This window comes from Rhizophagus irregularis, chromosome 11, assembly GCF_026210795.1.
Source record: "Rhizophagus irregularis chromosome 11, complete sequence".
Lineage (NCBI taxonomy): Eukaryota > Fungi > Glomeromycota > Glomeromycetes > Glomerales > Glomeraceae > Rhizophagus > Rhizophagus irregularis.
The window spans coordinates 2,083,286-2,109,250 of record NC_089439.1 but is presented as its reverse complement, the minus strand read 5'-3'; the positions used below and the strand labels follow the sequence as shown (position 1 = coordinate 2,109,250).

The window sequence follows — 25,965 nt, the reverse complement described above, 5'->3', positions numbered from 1 at the left end:
ACCCGAGTGTAAAAGTAACGACTCGGATTCGACTTGACCTGACTATAGTCTGACTCGGATAACTCGGGTTCGACCCGTCAAGTTGTATTTACAGCAAAATTCAAAATATATGGGACACTTGAGAAATTTGATTGTCGGGTTGTCGGGTAGCCGGGTTACTCAGCAGTAGGTTATTATATAATCTGACATACTACCATTATACTCATGTCACATGTTATTTATACTTTTCTAATAAATAACCTACCGCCGAGTAACCCGGCTACCCGACAACCCGACAATCAAATTTCTCAAGTGTCCCGTATATTTTGAATTTTGCTGTAATATAAAAAAATTGAAATTTTTAGTTACAGCTGTTTTCATAAGACCTGGGACAAAATAAATTTTTGAACCCGACCGCCGACCCGCCGATCCGGTTCAGTTGTTATTTATTTTACAAATCAAACTATCAAATCTGGATCACGTGCCCAACTAAAAATACCGGATCGGCGGGTCGGCGGTCGGGTTCAAAAATTTATTTTGTTCCAGGTCTTATGAAAACAGCTGTAAAAATACAATAGAAAGATTCGGGTCGCCGGGTCAAAGTAAAGGTATAACCCGTTACGGGTCATCAAATCATGCGACCCCAACCCGACCCCTAAATACGAGTCGGGTCAATAACCCGGGTTTGACCCGACCCTTTCGGAACACTAAAATTTTCTCCCATAGTAATATTTTCAATATTTCCTTTGTTGTAACATTTCCAATATATTTCCCTTTTATAGTACAAAAAAGTTTTTTTATCCGTTAAAGGACACGTATAAAGTAATTGGCAAGGGTTATTTCTTTTTTGGTATGAACAAAAAAAAAAGGCGTAAATTTGTTACGGAGTAAAATGTAAATCAAAATGAATCAAATGACATAATTACACGAAAAGGAGTTTCTTTTTCTTTTTTTGAAACAAACAATAAAATCTTAAAAATCAGTGATTGTAATATTATCATTATTTATTAATTAAATTTGTAACGCGGAAAAAAAAGAAATCTTGTTATTTTGATACATAGTATAAGAATACGTATTATTTTAGGATAATACGACTGATACGTTGGGGCTTTAAATCCTTAAAATCGTACAATACAATCATGATGTGATATCATTATAATGAATAATGGATTAATGATGTATGATTGACAGTATTGTGGGCTTATTTTATCATTATCTTTTTATTATGTTTCAAAACCAAGAGAGCATAGTAAACATGTAGTGTATGGTTGGCTATGTATGTAGGGTATGGTTAAACATCACATATAAAAATATCACGTGACCATACGTGGTACAGAATAGAACGGTCTAGGCCTTTCCTTATTTGGTAATAAACAATGTAGATCCGTATGGAACGCGTGCATACCCTACATACATAGGTATCCATACACTACATGTTATCGTAACACCCCAAAACCAAAGAACGAAACTAATTAATTATATTTACTGTTTTTATCTCACAAGTCAAGATTGTGTCACTTTAGGCTCATTTTAGTTTCCTTATTAAATAAAAAGTCATTTAAATTTCTAAAATGAGGTTATATTATAAATATTGTTGCGCGGGCTTGCGCCGTTAACCGAATATTTCAAATACCCAGAAGTTACGATCCCGGAGGTTTGTTTTAAGGCCACATACATAGTATAATTTGATACATTCTGTAATTATTTGAAATACATCCGCACATTTAACATATTTAGAACATATTTAGAACATATTGTGAGCACATATTTGGTCCATATTTGGTATATATTTGGTTCGCCTATTTAAACTAACAATAAAGATCATAATTAAGTAAAAAAAAAATTAAAAAAAAGTAACTTTTTTTTTCTTTTGGTCGGGGCTGAATTAGTCGGAAAAGTCGGGTGTCCGATTTAATTAAATTTAATGCATATCATTTCATTCCTGTAATTTAATTGGTGTTTTTTCTATGAATCGAATATTATTGGTTCATAAATGATTAAACCTATTGTCGATTGTGATTTACGTAAAAAGTTAAACCATTGTTATTTTTTTTTCACTCGGAATCACTATTTTAGTCTTTTTTATCATGCTTTTTAATCATGCTCTATTATAAATGAAAAAAAAAAGGAAATGAAATAAAGAATTTTCTTAAAAATTTATAATTAAATTTTATGATTTAATTTAGATTTTTTAATAATAAGACTGTTGCTAACTTTCTCCCCGGGTGAAGATCACCTAAGGTGATTTCACCTAGATAGGTGATTTCACTCACGATTAATTTATTAAATTTATTAAATTTAATTGGTGTAAATTTTAATATTTCTCACTTCGTAATTTCTTCTGTAAATTTTTTAAATTTTTTTTGATTGGCTAAATTTTTTTAAATATATAATAAACATGTTTAAAATATTTTCGCACTAAAAGTTTATAACAATTTATTAATTTTTAATAGATTACATGATTTATTAATTGAAAAAACAAACTCATACTTTCCAAAATACTAAATTTTTTGATAGGAATGACAAAATAAATGAGTTACAACGATAAAGAAAAGAGAATATGTGAATGAAAAAAGGTAAAAAGAATGAAGGTGAATGAAAAAAATAGGGAGAGTGAAAGGGAATGAAGGGAGTGAAAGAAACAAAAGGAACGAAAAAGATCAAGTGGTAATGGAAAAAAATGAAAAGGATGAAGGGACGAAATGGAGCAAAAGGGAATAAAAAAATAAAAGGAATAAAGGGTAGTGTAAAGAAATGATGAAAAAGATGAAATGGGAATGAAAAAAAAATGAAAACAACAAAGGATAGTGTAAAGGAGCAAAAAAGACGAAGTGAGAATGGAAAAAAAATGAAAATAACGAAGGGTAGTGTAAAGGAACGAAAGAGACAAAGTGGGAACAAAAAAAAATGAAAGGACCGAAGAGAAAATAAAAACAACAGAAAAAACGAAGGAAGGGAAGAATAAAAAAAGCAGAAGAAATGAAGAGACGAAAAGAGAACAAAAAATGGAGAAGGGACAAAAATGAGATAAACAGGGGACCAAGTAAAAACCAAACCCATAAAATAAAAGTAGAAGTTAGTAGGGAACGGAAATTACATGTAATAAATAAACGAAAACAAAAAAATAAATAACATACCTTAATAGTTGCAGAGAAGAACCGAAATAAAAAGAGCGAAATACAAAATGTAAGAAACGAAATATAAGAATAAATAAAAAATAAGAAGAAACGGCCATGTAGTGCTGGACATATATATACCTTAATTGCAAAACCGAAAGAGCCAAAGGACCTAAAAAAATGAAATAAAGTTAGTAGGAAACAAAATACAAGAAGCAAAATGAAAAAAAAGAAAGAAAACGTACCTTGAGTGCTATCTAACGTTTAAAAAAAAGAAATGATCGGCATATTAATTAGCCAATAAAATTTAATTATTTAAATGAGGTGATAACACCGGGTAAATTATATAAAATTATCAGGTTAAATCACCCTAGGTGAAAAATTGTTAAATCACCCCGGGGGAGAATTAGTTATAATCTATTTTTCTTTAAAAAAAAAAACTTTTAAATTTTCCTTTTATTATAATTATCGCGTGATTGAGACTGTGTGGATGCGTGAGTTACTAAATGTGTGAATACGTGAATACTCCTCAATAAAAGTAATCATCAAATATTGTTCATTAATCAACGCCAATGAAATCTTCTATACAGAATTTCATTTTATCATTCAACTTTCAATACTCATGAATTATAATGATAAAATGTTAAAATTTTTTCCGTGTTACCAGACGAACTTTTAAGCAATAACTTCAATCGTCACAAATCACGATTTAAAATAATATAATACATATTTAGAAATAAATTCTTATTCGGCTATTACGACTATTTATTTTAAAATAATTTTAATAGATTTCGAGAAATGTAGTAATTGATAAATTCTAAGTATGATTTGAGAACGGCCTCTATTTATACACGGGTTTCCAAAAAAGATAAATTTTAATTCCGGCCAACATTAAGTGATCGGCATAAAAAATTTAACGAAAAAAAATTCGTTATAACAGATAAGTCAAAAATGACATTCAAAAGCATTTTTGACACTTTATGTATAAAACTTGCAGAAACATTTAATAAATAATAAGTTTTGAACCTATTTTTTTTTACTTTTGTTATAATGTCATCAAAAAATTATGGACAAAAAACTTGCGAAACGCCGCAAATTCCAAAATTTTGCTCTGATTGTGAAGAAATGAGCGATTCTGTCAAACTTTTTTCTAGTAAAGTAAATAAAATAGAAGAAGTTAATGACAATTTTCTATAAAAAAGAATAAGATTAATCAATTTTTACCTTCAATGCAAAATTTACTTTAAACAATGTCCCTTGCGAATTAGAATACGATTTATCAAAAATTTTCTTTAGAAAACTTACACAAATTGGTAACTTTTACAACTCAATATTGGAATAACAATAATGAATATTCATCTTCTATCAAAAATATCGACAACGAAAGTAATGATAAATGTTCATTGACTATATTTACAATTTATAATGGCAAGAGCGATTAGAAAAAAAAATATTTTCTAATAATTTATCGCAAACACAAGTTTGATTTATTAAGAAATTATTAAGTCAAGATGTTGCTCATATTTATGGCTTGTACATTTATGTTTCCTTAGAGGCATAGAACAACTTTTATTAATTCTTCAATTCCTTTTTTATCTTTTAATTTTTAAAAAAAAAATAATTTATTATTCCGATATGTTCAATGAATAAATGTGTTTTTGGTACTAGTTTTTGATGATCTATTTTATCATTTTAATAATTTATCTTTTCGAACTCTAGATATTCAGTATGATAAAGCATTACTACATCTAATATGTTTCAAATTATATCAAGCATGCAAAATACTGTATGCAAATGTCACTTGAGCACAGTCTTTCGTTACACTACACAAATAATATTATCACTCCTTTTTAGTTAGTCACCTGATAATCATTTGGCGCATGAGGTATGGAAATAGGTTCGTCGGTTCTAATTCGGTTCCACATCGGCTCTAATAAAAAAAATATGAGCTACGTGTATCAAATTTAAGACACAAGTAGAGCTCCATTAATATAAGTAATTTCTTGGGATATCAGAGTTTTCAGATTTAGTGCGACGGTATATAACTATTTACATATATTTTAAACTATATTTTCTACCAAATAAAAAAAAGTTTTTTAACGGTTTAAAATTAGTCATTGAAAGCTCTTTAGAATGAAACTAATGATCATGATCATGGTATGAACCAGTAGTAATAGTGTTGTCTAAAGTTATCAAATAAAAACTAATTTTCGAAATAGTAAGCATAATACAACACTAATGATGATGGCTTCTTTACAGTTAGTTATACATGTATAAGGTAGCAGAATTGCGTATTAGTATAGCAAGCTTCTACAAATTTTCTAGTAAATATAATATCAAATTCTAAAAACATGAAAACATTATTAAGATAGAATTCGCATCAAGTTTTAATCCCATTAAAATCCTTATAATTGAGTTTGTATCGAGTTTATATAATTTAAATAATCAAAAACAAATATCAGAATTGTTCCAATCCAGGCCAATAAATGTTTTTATAAGCCATGCATAATAAGACATAAATGTAAAGATCACAATTCTATAAAAAGTTACAAATTTTACTAAAATGTGGTGTTTATGTATAGTTTCTAAAATAGAAAGTAGAAACGAAGTTTTAAAATTTATTGCTATCATAATACTAAAAAAATCTATACTCATACATTATTCTCGTCTGTCTGTAACAATACATTTTTTTATATACATTTCTTTAAAACCAATTGGATTGTCACGTGACATTTGGATCATTAATGATAAATTACATCATAATTCAGGCCAAAATTATTCCGTGGATAAATTATATCACGTGATATTATATATTTGTAGTTCTGGCCTGCATCATAAATTCGGCCCGAATTAATACAGCATTATATTTAAATGACTAGAATGACTAATGACTAGGTCATTCGAAGGTCATTCAGGAGTCATTTCAAATGGCCAAAATGACCTGGTCATTTGCAAACAGTATCGATATATTTCTTCCTTATTAATTACAATTATTACATATTAATCAGCCACAACTATTTTTAACTATAAGAAAAAACTTTTTTAAATATAAAATATGCATTCCCACATAGAAGAAGTATGGAACGTATCTAATCACATGTAGAATCATCACATGAGGTGTGTCAGTGTGTGTATATATATAAATATATGGCTTGGATATGTGAAACAATTATGGCATCTTGTTAAATTAGAGTGTACTACGATGTAATATTTTTCGGTAATCAAAACTTTACTTGTTGAATTAAAAAATTATAATACTTTTTAAATAATCAAACCAATTAAAAAGAATGATATTTTTCGTATGCAAATCTTAGATTTAGCGCGTAGGACTCTTTCTTTTGCGCTGAACATCATTATATTTTTAAATAAAAATTTATATAAATCGGTGCATAAATTATTAAGTTATTCGGTGGGCGTGTACAATTTTTCTATATACTGTAATAGAGTTATAATATGGTTAAACCTTCTTGCAGTCTTTTTTGCGAAGATTGACTTATTTATTCGTATGCTCTAAATTAAGTCGCATTAATTAAGCGATTAAGAAAATCAAAGAAATATTCTTCCCTGACTTTGACGCGTAAAATTTACCAAAGTTATTTTCTTGCATTTTTATTTTAAAGTTTTGTATAATTCAAATACTCAAACCAATTAAATACTTTTTAAGAACCAATATAAAATCCGTGTAATAAATTTTTTAGATTTTATCATTTGCGCATGATACTAGTTTTGAATATCATTGTATAAGAAAATATCATCAGTCAGTCGTTTTTATTCAACCTTGCACAAACAATAATAAGAATTGAAGATCTTCGGATAATGAGTTGTTTCGTTAAAATCGTTACATATGAATTGTAGATGGTATTATTAGAATAATTAGATAACGCCTTCATTTTCTAAATTGATAAACTAAAAAAAATTGAATATAAGTAATATTAAAAAATTATTATACAAATAATATATTTCAAATAAGTCGAGAATGTAAGTAACTAAGTATTAATTATTTCTGAGTCGCGTAACTTACTTTTGAAGCAACTATTGCTTTCCCTTGTCACATGTTACTAGAAAAATATGACCCCTTAAATTCTAATTTTTTTTTTTTTTATAATATAGTTACTCCTCAGTCCTCACCTACTATTTGCCTACCATTTTCAAAAGTTTATTACTTAAAAATTTGTAATTTTAAGTATAGAATTTTAAACGAGTTTTTGATTGTGCCTCTTACGCGTTTTAGCTGACTGACCAATATACTACCATGTGATGACCTACATAGTAACATTACCATAGACCTTTTTTCAGAACTAATTAAGTTAGAGTATTCAAATAAACTCATTTCAGATTAAATAAATGTATTGACAGCAGGGGAACTGTTTTGAAGCAACACAGCAACAGGTGATTAACTGATTATTACAAATCAGCAAAAAAATTTCTTTTGTAACAGCTTACCGAATATATATATAGAAGAAATTTCCAGATTCTCGATTGTAGGATAAAATTCAATTTTGTTACCAAATTCAAACCTAACATTAATATAAATGCATCAATTTTACTTATTTTTATTTATTGGGTCGGATAAATATCCGTTCAGAATAATTTGGGCCATATTTATAGTGCCGGCCATAATTATTGTACAAGATCGTCAAATAAATTTCCATTTTAGGTGATAATTCCGGCCAGAATTATAAATTGGCCCGAATTAACACTTGTATTATCCATATCCGGATTAACGGATCCAGTCTCTAATCTTTTAGTTTAAAACTAAAAAGATTCAAGTTATGTATAATAATTTTAGTTAAGAAATGTAGGATTGCTTGGAGATTTACTCAATTTTCAGTTGTTAAGAGTATATATTATTACAAAAAAGTATTCTGTTAAGAATTCTAAGTAAAAAGAAAATTTATTTTTTAACTTTTTTTAACAAATACAATGTAATTATGACATTTATTGCTTTTATGTATGAGAAAGAAATATTGTGAACATCTATTAAATAAGAATTTAAAGTTACAACATTTTCGAAGCTTTAACCTAAAAATATACTACCATCCGCCTCTAAACTTTTTTTTAAAAAAATTTGTTCTTCTCGTGGAAGTGTCCGGTCAAACCTACGCTTAACAGCAGAGTCTCAAAATTTTACCTTCGGAACATATCATCCTCCCAAAAAAGCCAAAATCTACAAAAAAAACTAACAACGTTTCTTTAAAAAAAAAAAAATTTGTTCGTGTGGACCAACTTGAAAGAGTCAGAACCAATACTTACAAAAAATGATGAAAAAAAATTAACGTATATTTTAAAAAAAAAAAATTTTAAAAAATGTTTTAATGAAACTTAAAAGAAGAAACATTCGATTACTTCAAATATAAGTAAAATTATTTTTCTAAAAGAAATATTTGAAGTGAAACTGACAAAACGAAAGTTCAGACTTAATATTCAATTTTGATCACATTATCGGTTTCATTCTCTGAAATAAAGGAAAAAAAAGTTTCTTAACGGATGGTCTATTAAAGTGAAAAGTTGAGGCAAAATTTGATAATATTAACATGCAACACTTAGCACTCAATGTAATGTATCCATCTTGATACCTTTATATAAACAATTTTTTTTTATATTTATTGTATAAATTCATGAAATTCAAATGACTCGGATCATTTTCATTTATATTGAATATCAAATAATAAATAAAGTGAATCATTCGAATATAATATTTAAACATAATAAATATTAAACGTTTATTTTTTTTTTATTTCATTAAAAAAAAATTAATATCGGTAAAATATCCCTTCAATAAAATAATGACACGGGTTCTAAAAATGGGTTTTGGCAAAGTAGATCCCGGTGAAATGCACCTAAAAATTTAACAAATGTGTCTTTATTCGACTGAAAAATTAGATAATGGAAAGAAATCCGGTTATTGAAATAATTTGTTTTAGAACGTGATGCGCAAAATGATCCTTTTATTTTGATCAGGTGACATAACTAAAATCACCCACTCAGGTGATCATCTAACCTTATATGATCACCTGAGTGGGTGTATTTATTAGTTGACAATTATAATTTATGTAGTGTAACGAAAAGATGTGCTCTATTGCACACTTGCATAATAATATAATTTGAAACTATTTGAGCAAAAAATTTGACGCTGCTGAATTGGTAAAAAAAAAATCATATCATATATACAACATTATCATGAAACGCATGAAACGCGTAAGTTAGAAGATAATGATTTTATCTGGTAAATATTAAACATGATCAAAATAACCGAAAACATTCTATTGGTACTAAAATTGAGACTGGAGTATGTGCTACAATTAAATTATGAAAATAGTATGCGAATAGGAAATCTAATTTTAGATTTTTCACGGGAAAATAGTAATTAAGGGGCCGTATTTTCTAGTAACTATGTAAAGTTAGAATTTTAATTTTGAAACATAATAAATTCTTGAATAGTACAATGTTTTATTGTATGAATTTAATTCACAACTATTTCATATAATTATTGATTTAACCATTTTTGTAGATAAAAAAAGAATTTTTATATTATTTATAAAATTAAATCAAACTCAAATTGGAAAATTAACAAAGAAGAAAAAAAAATTGCTTCAAAGTTGCATATACGTCGTGAAATATATTATTACTTACATTCAATTTTTTTATTTTATTAATTATAAATTAATTAGAAACTCTTATGAAAAAATATATTCCGTTCCATGTTATTCGCGGAATTTACAGCCTCAAAACATAGAAATCATATTTTAGTTATTTTTCCGTAATGTAACGGATAAAATTTTTAAACAAATCATTGTCCAGAGAAGTTTTTTATAACATCTTCAAGTAGTGCAATTACACACGTATGATTTTCAATAGATGTAACAATGCTTTATCATACTGATTACTGAACATCTGGAGTTCGAAAAGATAAATTAAGATGATAAAATTCGACCATAAAAACTAATGCCAAAAAAAACACATTTTATTCATATATATCGTAATAATAAATTATTTTAAATAAAAAAAAGGAATTGAATTTAACGTAAAAGGTTGCTATGTATTTATTATCGGTTGAAACTAACCTAATAAGGAAACATAATTGTACAAGCCACGAATCTTTGATTTAATTAATCTTAATGCATAAAATTTGTGTTTGTGATGAATTATTGGAAAATATGTCGATTTCGCCATTATTGTCGATATTTTCGATAGTAGATGAATATTTATTATTGTTGTTGCAAAATTTTTGATAAATCGTATTCTAATTCGCAAGGGATATTGTTTAAAGTAAATTTTGCATTGAATATGGAAAATTGATTAATCTTATTCTTTTTTATGGGATTTTTATAAAAATTGTCATTAACTTCTTCTATTTTATTTACTTTACTAGAAAAAAGTTTGACAGAATCGCTCATTTCTTCACAATCAGAGCAAAATTTTGGAATTTGCGGCGTTTCGCAAGTTTTTTGTCCATAATTTTTTGATGACATTATAACGAAAGTAAAAAAAAAAAATAGGATCAAAACTTATTATTTGTTGTCAAATGTTATAAAAAAAATAGGGTTTATATATAGTTTTTCAGTTTTCATTTGTAAATATTGTACTATAAATGATAGCGCTTCATATCTCTATTACTTAATTATTATCTAAATCAGCAAATTAATTAACTTATACGATAATTTTGAAAGGTAGATACGCTTCATTAGTGGTTCTTTATCCGCATGAGTGGTAGCACAAATAGGAATGTATTTAAAATTTGATGAAAAAAAAAAATGATGAAATATCAATGGTATCATCGAAATTTTTTTATTAAGAAATTCATTTTTTATCCGAATATATTATTTCGATAACGGCGATAAATAACAAGTGCAGAACAATGTGAAAATTGTAGTCGTGTGGCGTAAAATATAAAAATATACGTAGATCACGGGCTAAACGGTTAAATTTTTTTACCGCAACGAAATTGAAACTGAAAGAGAGTCAAAATCAAATTGCGTGATTTTAAGTAATAAATTTCTAAAATTAATAGGCGAATAGTAAATGGGAGAGTAATTAGTACTTTATAAAATTAGATTTTTTATGAGGAAATATAATATTTAATAATAAAATCTTTGAAAATTAGAATTTATATAGTTACTAGAATAATTGATTAGGATCCTCTTAAAGTTAAAATTTTTGAGGCAAGGGGGATTTTGAAAAAAAAAGATGACAAACCCTTAAGTAGTTAACATTTTCCAAATGTGTCTTTATTTGTGATACTTGATATATATATATGTCAATTATATAATATTCTCTTTCGAATAATAACAATTTAAGTCACAATTATTATTAATTTAACCTTTTTAAATGAACAAATCATAATAATATTTAAAAATTTAATTAAACTCAAGTTGGAAAATTAACAAAGAGAAAACAAAAAATCGCTCCAGGTTACGCAGAGAAGAGACACATAACTAGTTAATACTTTCATCCCAATTTATGTAAAAAGTTAACCGAATATATTATTATACATCAAATAAATTAGAGTTTGGAATCGATTAAGGTTAATCGATTAATTAATCGACTAAGACGGTTAATCGATTAAGGTATCTCAAAAATCGGTTAATCGATTAAAATTATCGACCCATAATTCTGGTCAAATTATCTAATGCGGCCCAGAGCTGTGAATTTTTGGTCACGTGTTCTCCGAACTTGGAAGAATTTGTATTAATTTTTTGATGATAATAACAATAAATAAGACTTTCCTATAACTAAATGTATGATCAAAAACAATTTGGTGCAATCTGCGGTCAAAAAAAAAAAAAATTTTTAATATTTTAATATTAATCGATTATTAATCGATTAGGGCCCTTGGTTAATCGATTATTAATCGGTTAAGTTTTTTTGGTCGGTTCCAACCTCTAAAATAAATCAACACAATACAATTCAATTTAAACGAAACAAATCAATTGTCAATAAATAATGCATTAAAAAAAACGGAAAAAGTTATTCAACAACTTCAACTGGCATAGTCAATTCTTCTTCATCTTCATATTGCGTTGTAATTTAATTCCGTATTTTTTTTCGTAAATCTAGTATGCTTTACAAACTCGCGGATGAACATTTACGGATAAGGCGGATAAGGTATGGCAGTTTAAGATGAATAATAAAGTTCGTTAATGCAGTACAACATTTATTGCTATCACAAATCTTGGTAATAGTAAAGATTGAAGATTTGGTAAAAGATTTTAAGCATATCAAGCCTTTAATATACAGCAAAATTTTCACCGATCTTTGTACAAGTATCACAAAAACACATCTTCCAATGTCATCAAGAAATTGTGGACAACGTAGCAAATAATATAAATAACGTCAATAAAGATCGAAATCGCGGATTATATAGATACTCAGTACGGTACAATATTGAAAACCTGTACCTGTACGGTACGGTACGGTTGATCATTTTCCAAAAATTTCAAAAATTCCGTACCGTACCGTACCATATATATTATATATATTCAGTACGGTACAGTTAATTTTTTTCTATATATCCAATAACTACGGACATTAATGTCCAAATAACCACCATAGTTAAATAAACATTGATATCCAAATAACCACATAAAAATGGAAATTAATGGTACATTTAGCATATTGATTAATGTCCATTTGACCATAATGGTTATTTGATTGGACACCAATGTCCATTTTAACTATGTTGGTCATTTGGACATTAATGTCTGTATTTATTTGAACATATAAAAAAAAAATCAACTAAGACAAGTACGGTACGGATTTGCCATATTATGGAAAGCCGCCATGGTCAAAAGTGCGTAGCAAAACATAGCGTGTACACGCTATGTTTTGCTACGCACTTTTGACCATGGCGGCTTTCCATAAGTGCAGAATAGCCTACTACTTGAGATCGCGTTGCACGATAGATAATTCTAGTACTATTGACCGAATCGCATACCACAAATTACAAATAAAATTCCATTGAAAATTATTTCTTTAATGGAACAAGTTTTATGATAACAATAGTTTAAATAAAACTACACATACTCTATAATTAGCGTTGAACATCAGGAAGTTTTCATGGGCGTATGAAGTGTTGAAAACCGCCATACATGTATTACTCAACACCAAAAAATGTAGGGAAACGAACCTTTTGTATCTTAACGCCACTTAAAACGTTTAAAAACGCGTAGTGCAACGGTGTTTTATGTGTAAAACAACGTACAGTAAATCAACGATAGTTTTAATAACGTTCGAATCTTTATTTTTACCTGCTGCTAGATGTTTAGCAACTTCTTTGTGATTGTTTCATTAGAATCTATTTTCATAATGCAAATTTGAAACTTCACTTCTATGTTGAAAAAATATTTATGAAATTCTTTATGGATCTTGATGATTCTCTTTAAAAATTTATGTTTTTCATTTTCATCACAAACACGATTTTTATAAGATGGTGGGCTATAAATTTTTATTCAGGTATTTTATTATGATTTATAGATTATTATATGGTATTAAATAAATAATTATTATATGACGAATTTCTTGTTTAATTTTTTACTGTGTACTTTTTCTTAAAAAAGAAAAAATTAATAAAATTGATATCGCAAAAAAAAAAAGAAATACTATTGCAGATATTTTTATTTAAACATTATTTAGAAATAGTATTGTTTAATTGAGGAAGTTTAATTAATAAAACTGAATGAAATTAATAAAATTAATTCTATTAATTTCAGTTTAATAATCCGTATTTAATATCTGAAAGTGAATATTAATCAAATCTTTAAAGAACTTTTAAATAGTTAACCCGAAAAAGTTATTTATTTTAAGCAGTTTAAGTAATACCGTTAAATTGACAATTTTTTTAGTTTCTTGTCCTGGTTTTATCAACGTAACGCGTCACAAACTAATAATATAATGAATAATATTGAACGATCCATTTCCATTTCCAGATTACGATATTTATCACAAGTCACATTTAGTACGCCGGGATATGATTTATTTACCATATTTTCTACCCTTTTTAAATTATAATACATTGCATATCTTAAAATGTGGAACCTTCAGATTTTAATTTAAATCTCCAAATAAGACTAAATTTTCTTCTGATAAAAATAATTGTAAGTATTGTAAGTTCTTTTTAATGAATGAATCAATGCGTGATCGATGATTTGATCGAAAAAAATTTATTTTAGATAGTAACTGTCTCATGACAATTATTTTTGTTTGCAATTGATTACTCCACAAAAAAAATATATATATATATATTAAAAAAACATTTTTTTAACGGTTTAAATTAGCCATTGAAAACCATTTTGGAATAAAACTAATGATCCGATTAAATAAAAACTAATTTTCGATCCTAAATTAATTACATTCGAGAAATTATTGCAGAACCAAATGATGGTGATTATAATGTTGACAAAGAAAATATGCATCTTCGATTCTTGAAAAAAAAAACAATTTATTAAATATAATAATATTGAGCGAGTACCATAATTAATATTTAAATTTGAGACAGTATTTTACGAGTATTTACGGGCCACAGTCTTCTCCCCCAACAAAAAAGGACTTTCATTTTCTACCGATTTTATTATTAAAAATAATTTAATAACCTAGACCGACATTGCGCATATTATTATACAGTATAAGTATTATACATCTACTAATAATAAAACCGGTAAGGGCTGAAATTTGTAGTACTATGGCCTCCGTTATGCGGTACTGCTTCCAGTGAAGATAATAATAATAATAATAAGTTCAATAATACTAAAAAAATATTTAATTGCATCTATTTTGTTCATTTTTTTTATATCTTATTAGTAGTTTAGAGAACACGTGATCACAATTAAAAAATCACTACAATGAAATGTGATCGTGGATCGTTATATCGAATATTTGGTAAAACAAATGTCCTTAATGCACCGAACTCAATTTTAAAATGTATTTTTATTAAAAAAAATTATTAATAAGAGAAATATATTTTGTGTAGAGATGCTTGTAAAACTTCTCTACTAATAATTAAAATTTATAGGAAAATTCAAGTGATTTGCTAGCTGTGCACTTAATGCTGGCCAACCTAATTTAATGCTGGCCAGAATTAGGATAAAATCGGATAATCGTTAAATATGGCTGGTTTATAAACATGACTTTGGTATATTAATATCGCGAAATTTATACATAATAAAATCGGTATATTGTGATAAAATTACTAATTATAAGTGGATTTGGTTTAAGAAGTTATGAGTCAAAATCGGTTCGTTATATCGTATTTCGTCATTTTCATACCGTAATTTTTTTTTTTATCACATTTTATGTATATTTATTTATTATGGTTATAAGTTATGAACTTACGATTTAATATTAATATTATTTATCTAAAGAATTATATAATATTTTAGTTAAATACGTAATTTTATTGGCCTGGATTTAATATTTTTTTGATTAATATTTAAATTACATAAGCTTATTTAACGTTTGATACCTACAAACTTAATTATAAGGTTGACACAAATTTTATTATTAATAACGTTTCAGTCGTTTCATGTTTTATAATATGTAATTATATTTACTAGAAAATTATAGAAGTATTGAATTTTACTTTTACTTCGCTTTATAATGATTTTATAAGGATAACCTTTCTAACCATTCGAACCTTGTTATTTTTGACTTGCGAAGTCATTAGCCTCAATTTAAGATTTGTGTTACAATTTCTGGTTTATCTCTTGTTTTCATATTGACTCATAATAATAATTATTATAAAATAATGATATTATTCATTACGGCTATGGAATAAAGGCCATTTTAGCTTGGAGCTGGTTAAAATTATTGCTGATTTTTAAAGAATTTTTAAGTTAAAACGGGAAATTCCAGCCAGAATTACTCATCCAGGTTTCAACTCTGGCCAAATATACAATTTCGGTTCGTTGATTATCCAAAGTTCTAAATTAATATAAATTTAAGGTTAAAAAATGCATTAAAGTATTTATCCAATCATGAATAAGCAATAAGTGCTGCTAGGAATTTCATTTAATTCAGGACTAAGACATTACGTGAGAGAGTTTCTCAATAAAAATTTAATTTTTACTCGTATTACTTATAACCAGACAAATTCTTAATGTTAAAGAATAGAAAATTATTTTACTGTTATTTCTATCAAGACCTGAGTCATTCGAGATTAACGAATTAAAATCATGTGTTAAGATGTCATTTAAATGACAAAGAATTATTACCAAAATAAATAAATGGATACAAGTCATAATAAATAAATATGCATAATTACGGATAAAAATTGTTTTGCAACAGAACCATTTATTTATACTAATTTCTATATACGGCTAGTCCGTGACTAATTTTTTTTAGTAAAAAATAGCCATATAAAATTATATTATCTAACTTTAATAAAGTTTTATTCAGAAGTACTTTATAAAGAATTTTATAAAATTAGAGCATCCATATTTTTTTGCCTTTAAAAATAAAAAATTTTAAAATTATTATTAAACTTTAATTTATCAATTGATCTCTATAAAAATTTATTCCATTTTCTTATTCCATGTTATTTCCGTAAATGTATCATATTCACGACATTTATAGCCTCAAAACATGGAAATTATCCAAGTTTGCTTTTATTTTCCGTAAATGTATTTTATTCACAGAGTTTTTACAGAAATTACGAATAAAATTTTTTATAGGGTGACATATGCAGTCCTTGTTATACTTTAAAAGAACATAAAATGTAACACTATGACCACTCACAATTACAGGAGGCGATCCTTATAGTCAACCGACAGATGCATTACCGAACATCATTTTACGAATTTTATTTTTTACTTTGATCAGCTTCACAAATTATTTATTATACTGACATTTTTTTCTAATATTTTTTATAATTAATTAATTTTAAAGAGTATTTATCTATAATATATTAAATACATCATTATTTTTTATTTAGTACATTAAGCACTTAGTGTTTATAACAGTATTATGTATGAAATTATACGTTATACGTTGAATAAGTTAAATATTTTGTATTTAGCGTTTATTATATTGCAAAAAATATCTTTTTATTGTAAAAAGTTATTATTTAGTAGTACTTGAAATAACCCTGTCAATGAAATGAACCTATCGGCGGTGAAATGACCGTCGGTGAAAACAATCGTAGGAGAAATAATACTGTCTGCCGTAAAATAACTGTCTATGAGTTGATTATCGGTTCTTATAAAAAATTTTATCCGTTATTTCTATAAAAACTCCGTAAAAATGAGCCTTTCACAGATCCATTCACGGAAAATGTAAATAATTCGATAAATTTCGTGATATAAGGTTATTAATTCCGGAAATATGAGCCTTTTACGAAAAAATAAAATATAAAAAACGGATGGTGAGACGAATTTCGGTGAAATAAATGTGTCCCGATCCTTATATCGCGTAAAATCCTAGCTCTTAATTAAGAAATGACGTAAAAAATCGGTTTCACGAAATTGACAATTTGTAAGAATGTGTAATTTACCTTAATATTGTTCGACGTATATTTTTTGGATGTATACAATTTCTTTTAATATTGATAACCATTTTAAATTATTAAGCAGTTTATCCTAATAAATCGTCAATTATGACAATTTAATTATTTTTACGTTTCTATGCATAACTAATATCAATCGATTTGTGGGAAAACGTAAATGTTACAGATTAGTGCGTAAGATGACTAAACTTAGAATTCCTCTCGCTCCATTTTATTTGGACTCAACGAAAATTGGGTCAATTTAATTTGTGCCTTGGAATTAATTGTAGTTTACTTTTATTTAATGCAACGAACGCAGTTACGCAGGAAATATACTGGCTATATTGTACTGCAGAATTTTCCTGTATTATTATGTTTCACAGATATACTGTAATTCCTAAGGCATCATACTCTCTCGAGAGAATAATCTAAATATGCATAGACTTAATATGTTCGTATTTTAATCGCATTAATAAAACAGTTAAGAAAATATTCTTCTCTGCCCTATAAAAAAAAATTCTGGAAAAAACTTCGATAAATTTTATTTATTATTTTATTTCTTAAAGAGTGGTTATCGGGATCTAATACAATAATAATCGTATGTACATAAAATATGTAATTAGAAAATCGATATTCATCCCAGCGCACCTCACGCACCCTTCGACGGTAACTATTTTGACAGTAAAATTACGCTACTGAAAAAATTAAAAATGAAAAAAAGGTCCAAGATAATCTACAAAAAAAGAAAAGAAACAAAAGGTTTATATAAAGAAATAAAATAAGTTTACAGTATTAGAACGTGCAGAACGAGTAAAAGTGGATGATGACAAATCAATATTTAGTTGCGTCTATTATTTGTGCAATCACCGTTAAGCGTATCGCGTTGTCTTTTATCTCGTCGGTAAGTTGAGAAAGAACTTTTTGTAATGTTGTTTGATTTCTTCCATTCTTTCCAATGGATGGAGCGTTCACGCCAAATGGTTTTGTAAATATCGCGGTATAGGTCGAAAAGAAATTCGGACAATAATTTTCTGATTAAAGGTTTTTTAATGCCAGCGGCTAAAAGGGGCAAGTGGATCAATTCTTTTGGAATTAAGTTTAGTAGAATACAATGGAGCTCCGGAGCATCCGAGATGGTCAGAAGGTCAGTTATATATATGATCCAAGAAAAGACACGGCAAAATTTAATTGCGTCATTGTATAAAGCTGAGTATTTGTCAGAGTTAGTTGAAATTACAATAGTGAAGATAGAAAAATGTTTTTTTAAAAATCGGGATTAATTTCATTGTGACATTAGGACACGTCCAAAGGTGTTGATTGAGTTATTACAAAAGAAACAAGTGTTGAAGCTGTTGTTCGATCTGGGTACTAGTTTCGGATAAGAATATCTAAGGTGATGACTCGAATTTTTAATGCGCCTACCAACTATTTTACTATATTTTAGATTGGTTGGCAGTCTAAAGGGTTTTGTTTAATCCAATATTGTTTATATTCCCAGTCAATGATATTATCTAACGTGAAGTTCTTCAAAGGTGAGAGGAGTTTATGACTAAGATAATCATGTTCAAGCGTTCTATAATTAACAAGTTTTTTTTAGTGCTTTTCTAAATAAATTCTAATGTCTCTGTTAATGATAATATTGTCGTTGAACGTTAATTGGCTGTGTTGGTTAGGGTCGCCTGAATGTGCGAACTTTAATTAATTTTGAGAGTTGTGATAACGTATTTAATTCTTTGCCAAAGTAATACAGGACCCAGAAATATATATAAAAGGGTCAGGTTTGAGTTTGCGTATTTTGAACTAAAAAAATCATGAAAATCTTTCCTTTTTTAGATAATTTCTGATAATGCCGGTCAGAATTTTATTTCCTCTTATAGTATCTGACTGACATTATCATAATTCTGGCCCTGAAAAAATGTGTACAGCTAATAGTAAAAAATTTTTTTCATCACCTGACCCCTATATATATATTTCTGGGTCCTAGTAATACGTTGTCAATTTTTTGTAGTCAGTAAAAATATTGACGGTACTTTCAGCGGGACAAACAATGAGAGCTACTATTTCGGCTTTGGTAGAGCTGGCTCAATGAATTGTAGAGCCGAAAACTCCGATAAATTTTATTTTATTTTTAAAATACAGAATCTGGAATTACAAGCAACCGCAAGTAAGCTGTAATTACAAATAAAGAAAACAAGACTAAAATATGCACATGCGAGTTCATACAATCCCCTGGAAAGGAACCGCCCTGCCTATTATTCAACCGAATCCTAGGCATAGGCCAGATTAAAAAGTAACAGACGAACCAGAAAAAGAAGAAGAAAACTCCGATAAATGATCATTTTTCTAGTTATTATTCCGAATAAACTCAGACACGTGATCATTTTTCTGAAAAATTTTTTATAGGGAAACTTCATTGGAAAACTTCATTACGTTAAACTTAGTCTCGCCCCTATAAAAAATTTTTATCCGAATATTTCCATTATTTCTCCGTGTCTTCCGTAAAAATTCCGTGAAAATGATAATGATACATTCACGGAAAAAACATGGAAGGATAAAACACGGATCAGATTTTTTACAGGGCGTAAAAGCTTTTCGACCAGCAGAATCAACTCGTTCAGTGCTTTAGTTTTTGGTTGACCAACCCGAATTCCTTTATGATCAACGAATGTCTGGGCACGGGACATCAATTTTGAAGTAGTTGTCGCTTTTTGTTTCTTCCAGTCATGTTGTTTACAGCTTTTCGTTAATATAATAAGAACTATGTATAACAGCTTTTTATTTTTCTAGTTTATTGACCTTTTTTATTTGACACTCTCTGGGTAACGTAAAAATAAAGTTTAAATAGATTCGCGAAAAGTTAAGTCGTTATATCTCCCAAAATTGAGCACTTTCACTATAACGATAATAAAAACTGGCGCTTATTGTACGATTATAAACTTTATCAAATTATTCATGATTAAGATATGTGCTACAATTTCTGGTTTATCTTTTGTTTTCAAAGAGCTCATAATAATTGTATTATTCGTTATGGCTATTAACGTTCCGAAATAAAGGTCATTTTATGATTCATAGCTTGGAACTTGCTAAAAATTAGCTGATTTAAGTATTTTTTTAGTAATTCCGGCTAGAGGTCTGCATTGATCCCTATTTTACAACCCCCTGTAAAAAAAGTCGATCCGGTTTTTATATTCCATCTTTTTTTCCGTAAGAGGTTCATATTTCCGGAATTAATAACCTTATATCACGGCATTTTATCGGATTATTAACATTTTCCGTGAATGGATCCGGGAAAGGCTCCTTTTTACGGAGTTTTTACAAAATAACGGATAAAATTTTTTATAGGGCCCGCACTTGGTAACGAAAAATCATGTGCCGGCCCGAGACGGCCCAAACTCGGATCTGGGCCGGGTTAGGGTTTCCCGACTGGTCCCGTTTGCAGACCTCTAATTCCGGCCAGGATTACCCATCCCGGGTTTCAGCTCTGGCCAAATATACAATTTCGGCTCGTTTGTTATCCCAGGCTCTAATTTTATCCTTATAAAAAATGCATTAAAAAATTCGAATTTATATATAAAATTTATTTTACTCATATTATTTAGAATAAGACAAAATATCATCATGACTCAAAGTTTGTCATGTGATAAATATCAGCCGATCAAAATAATTGGTCAAATGACCAAGTCATTTCAGTTATGACCTAGATTATTACTAAAACAAATAAACGGAGATAAGATAAATAAATATGTATCCCTTATCAATTAAATATTTATTGTTGGCAAAATTTGTAAAATAAATGTATAAATCATTTTTTTTATTTATAATTAAGTACGTTGATCCGAATGATCCGACTGATTCGTACGGCCGTACCTATGTAACATTCGAACTCTATTCTTATTTATAGTATACTAAATAACTATATTAAATTATTATTTTCTATTTATATTAAAGCTTTATTCAAAAATACTTTATTAAAAAATACTTTTTGAAGAGTTTTTTAAAATTAGAACAACCATATTTTTCGTTGGGTATGTAATGAAACATAAATTTCAGAAAATTATTAAACAAGTAGCATGTGACTTTCCTTGTTATACTTTAAAAGAATAAATTCTAAATAATAAAATGGTAACACTTTGGAAATATTTATAAGGAAAAGAATGATTCCTTTATCATAACGTCGTCATAAGGATTAAATAAACACAAAGTGATCCTTATATATCGCTTAAATGCTGGCTCTTTACGTACTAGTTTAATCAAGAAATGACATCAAATAAAAACTGTGTTTCAGTATTTCATGAACTTAACAACATTTACGATTTGTCAGAATGAATAATTTAATAGTAACTTACCTTATTCGACGTACATTTTTTGGATAATACGTCTATTGTTGTTCTTTTTTAGAAATGAAAATCTGTAACCAATCGGAAATTTTAAATTATTTTACTGCATATTACGTTCTATGTGTTACTAATGTCTATTACATGTACGTCCAAGTCGTCCAAGGGTCAACTTCGATGATATTCAATATACTGTAGCTACAATATTATTATCGTTACGATATAATGATATTGTTGCTATATTTTAATGATGTCGTTAAGATATTATTTGGATATTAACAAAATATGATTTTGATATCATAATAGTAATGATATTTTAAATTTTTAACAATACAGTATATCAAAGAAATCAATAAAATATTGTTTTAAATGTTATTGTCTAAAATTATAAGGTTTCTGATGAATTGGTAAAAAAAATCGATTTGTGATAAAACGTAAAGATTACACAAAGTTACAAACAAATGTGTGCGATGACTAAAACTTTCGAATTTCAGTTGTTTGACTCGTTCAATTAATTACAAAATTAATTTGCAATTGAAATTATAGCTTACTTTTATCTTAAGAACGCAGGAACAAATATAATGCATCGTACCATATATTTTTCCTATATTAGTATTATACTTCAATGATATTATTCCTAATATAATATATCATATTTAATTATTGTTCTTTATCTCGTTATAAAAGTATTGATGCTACATATGCATGGACTTATTTATTCGTATGCTCTAAATTAAGTCGCATTAATTAAGCGATTAAGGAAATCAAAGAAATATTCTTCCCTGACTTTGACGCGTAAAGTTTAATAAAGTTATTTTCTTGCATAGAATAAATTTATTTTATTTTAAAGTTTTGAATAATTCAAATACTCAAACCAATTAAATACTTTTTAAGAACCAATATAAAATCATCCGTGTAATGAATTTTTTTAGATTCTTAAAATTCAATCATTTGTTTAATGTCGTAATAAATAATGCCTAAAATTTTGTAAGATGAAAAGTCATATTAAATAGAAGAGTTGTAAGATGAAAGTCATATTAAATAGAAGAGTTGTAAGATGAAAAGTCATATTAAATAGAAGAGTGTTACGAAAAATTTCTCTATGCATGTTAATTTGTGATAATAAAAAATTTGTTTATAAATAAAATTAAATGTTAAGCTATAAAAAAAAATATAGCTTACAGCAAAATTCGAAATATAGTCGACACTTGAAGATTTTTATTGTCAGGTACTCGGGTTACTCGGCTAGTCGGGTTATTAGAAAAGATACATAACACATGACATATATATATATGTGATGGATATATAATGTAATTATGTTCACGGGTATACTTTAATTTATTTTGAAGTCAGCTGTAAATACTCAAATAACAAATAAACCCGTAAAAGTACCAATTATATTTTAATATGGGTTTAAATTTTATACGCAACGCACCCTTTATAATATCCATTCTAAATCATACTTTGGTTTTTAAGAAAAGTTGTAGAGCAAGCAAAAATACGCATAGAACGTGTCTTTTAAAAGCTCTATAATATGTACATAAAACAAAAATCAGAAAATTAACGATGTCACGTGATAAGAAATGATCGACATATTTACTATGAGAAAATTACCAAGGGTGCCCACGTAAAAAAGTTTTTTCCTTTTAATATTTATATTAGATAATAATGAAACATTTCAATATTCGATCGGATAAAATTTTTTTTATAGAGATACTTTTATAGTAATTTGTTTTGTTTCAGAATACAGTGAAGCATTAATATTATTAATACAAGTGGGGACAAATAATAATAAATCAAAGGAAAATAAGAGAATTTTTATTTATTGTTGCAAAGTAAAAAAAAAATAATGAGACAAATATTTACCAATTGTTTTAATTTGTGACGATCAACTTAATAACTTAATAACATAATAACCGATAATGTAACGTTGTACATTTTAATTAAATACAACATACATTAAATAATAGTTACACCAAATTAGAAAGTTTTTTGGTAATACACTCGTACATTAAGATTTTTTTTTGTTTTCATCTTTCTTACACCCTGTAAAAAATTTTTATCCGTAATTTTTAATTTCTGTAAAAAATTCCGTGAATATGATACATTTTATGGAATAAAAAACACGGAATAAATTTTTAATTTGTTTATTGTACAAATCTTACGACTTTTGCCATTATGTTTACTATAAAACGCGTAAGAGGATAATGATTTCATCTAGTAAATGAAAAACATTAAACCCTGTAAAAAATTTTATCTAGTGTTGGTCTCCGTAAATAGTTGTAAGTCCAAAAGTTCAAGTAAATAGAATGTTTGTAAAAAGGCTTTCGATAATAATATTACAACCGCTAAAGGTTGTAATTCGATATATAATAATCGTTACTTACGGAAACAAACCTTATTAATCCAAAACAACTCTAAAAAGTCTATTTATATTACAAAAGAACCAAACTAACTGGTTAAATAATAAGCTTCTGAAAATAGCCAAAAAAATCTAAAATTAGACTTTTCATGATCATATTATATTTAAAACAAAAACTTTTCTTTGAAATTTTACTAATTAAGTGATCAACATTATAAATCTTAAAATGGCTCAACGTATCAATTTATATAATAGCTTATTTATAGTATTATTATACAGTATATTAATTATAAAGTAACTCCTTTCGATTAATAATAAATTTGAGTAACGATTATTGATTTAATTATTTTAAATGGAACAAAAAAAATCATTTTTATATTATTTAAAAATTAAATCAAACCCAAATTGGAAATTAATAAAGAGAAAAACAAAAGATTACTTTAAAAGGCGTACACGTTAATCAATATATTATTACTTTATATTCAATTTTTTTTGTTATTATCAAATATTATTAAATGAAGGCGTTATCAAATTAGTCTCACAATAACATTTACAATTCGGCATTTGCCGATTTAAAACGGAACAAATTATTGTTCGGAGTAAGTTTTTTAACATCTTGCCATACTCAATAATTCTTCGTATACATTTAATTCCGTCTTTTTTTTTCCATAAAAATAGCATATCTAAAAGAGATATTATGCGATCTTAGCGTTTTTACTATGCAGAATTAAGTAATTTCAATGATATTTTCTTTTTTTTAAATGACATTATAATTATTACAAATTTAGTATTATGAATAACGATTTTAGTTGAATAATAATAATAATCTCCATTATTTTATTATCTAAATTGGTAAATTGCCGAAAATTAAATAATGCTTATATAGACTCTATTTATGTTAGCATCTCATAGTAAATTATAAGTTAATAAGCTTCAACACTATTTTTCATTATAATGTCATCAAAAAATTATGGAAAAAATACTTGCGGCACGCCGCCATATGTTTCAAAAATTCGTTTTGAAAATAAAATAAAAAAAAGAAAGCCTCCAAAAATTTGCTCAGATTGTAAAGAAACGAGCGATTCTGTCAAACTTTTTTCTAATAAAGTAAATAAATTAGAAGAAGTTATTGACAATTTTTATAAAAATCCCATAAAAAAGAATAAAAATAATCAATTTTCTATCTTCAATGCAAAATTTACTTTAAACAATGTCCCCTGCGAGTTAGAATACGATTTATCAAAATTTTCTTTAGATAATTTACATAAATTGGTTATTTTTACAACTCAACATTGCAATAACAATAATAAATATTCATCTTCTATCGAAAATATTGATAACGAAAGTGATGGTAAATAAATAATCACTTTCGATATTACAATCCATCAAGGCAAAATCGACTCTCAAGCAATTAGAAAAAATATTTAAATATTTCCACAATTTAAACAATTTTATCACAAACACAAATTTTATGCATTAATTAAGATTTACTATATTAAGAAATTTACTATGATCAACATTTTACGTTATAAAAATCATTTTGTGGCTTGTACATTCATTTTTCCTCACTAGGTTAGTTTAGCCGCAACTTTTACGTATTTCCTTTTTTATTTAATCAAATAATAAATTTTATTATATATAAAATGCGCTTTTTAACATTTGGCACTAGTTTTTAATGGTCTAATTTTATCATTGATAATT

General features: G+C 27.1%; 3 protein-coding genes across 3 annotated transcripts; 2 read left to right on the top strand and 1 right to left on the bottom strand.

Moving 5' to 3' along the window:
- Positions 1-4,145: 4,145 nt before the first annotated feature.
- Positions 4,146-4,537, top strand: OCT59_002971 (uncharacterized protein; the record flags this gene model as incomplete). Its single annotated transcript, XM_025326821.1, has 2 exons — positions 4,146-4,253; positions 4,364-4,537. The coding sequence occupies 2 exons, from the start codon at positions 4,146-4,148 to the stop codon at positions 4,535-4,537; spliced, it is 282 nt and encodes a 93-aa protein (XP_025174163.1).
- A 5,766-nt stretch (positions 4,538-10,303) lies between these two features.
- OCT59_002970 (uncharacterized protein) lies at positions 10,304-10,567 on the bottom strand (the record flags this gene model as incomplete). Its single annotated transcript, XM_066145311.1, has 1 exon — positions 10,304-10,567. One exon carries the CDS (start codon positions 10,565-10,567, stop codon positions 10,304-10,306), a length of 264 nt encoding a protein of 87 aa, XP_065996044.1.
- A 14,610-nt stretch (positions 10,568-25,177) lies between these two features.
- Positions 25,178-25,623, top strand: OCT59_002969 (uncharacterized protein; the record flags this gene model as incomplete). The annotated part of the gene is made up of 1 exon (XM_066145310.1): positions 25,178-25,623. The coding sequence occupies exon 1, from the start codon at positions 25,219-25,221 to the stop codon at positions 25,621-25,623; it is 405 nt and encodes a 134-aa protein (XP_065996043.1). The 5' UTR covers positions 25,178-25,218.
- Between the last annotated feature and the right edge of the window lie 342 nt (positions 25,624-25,965).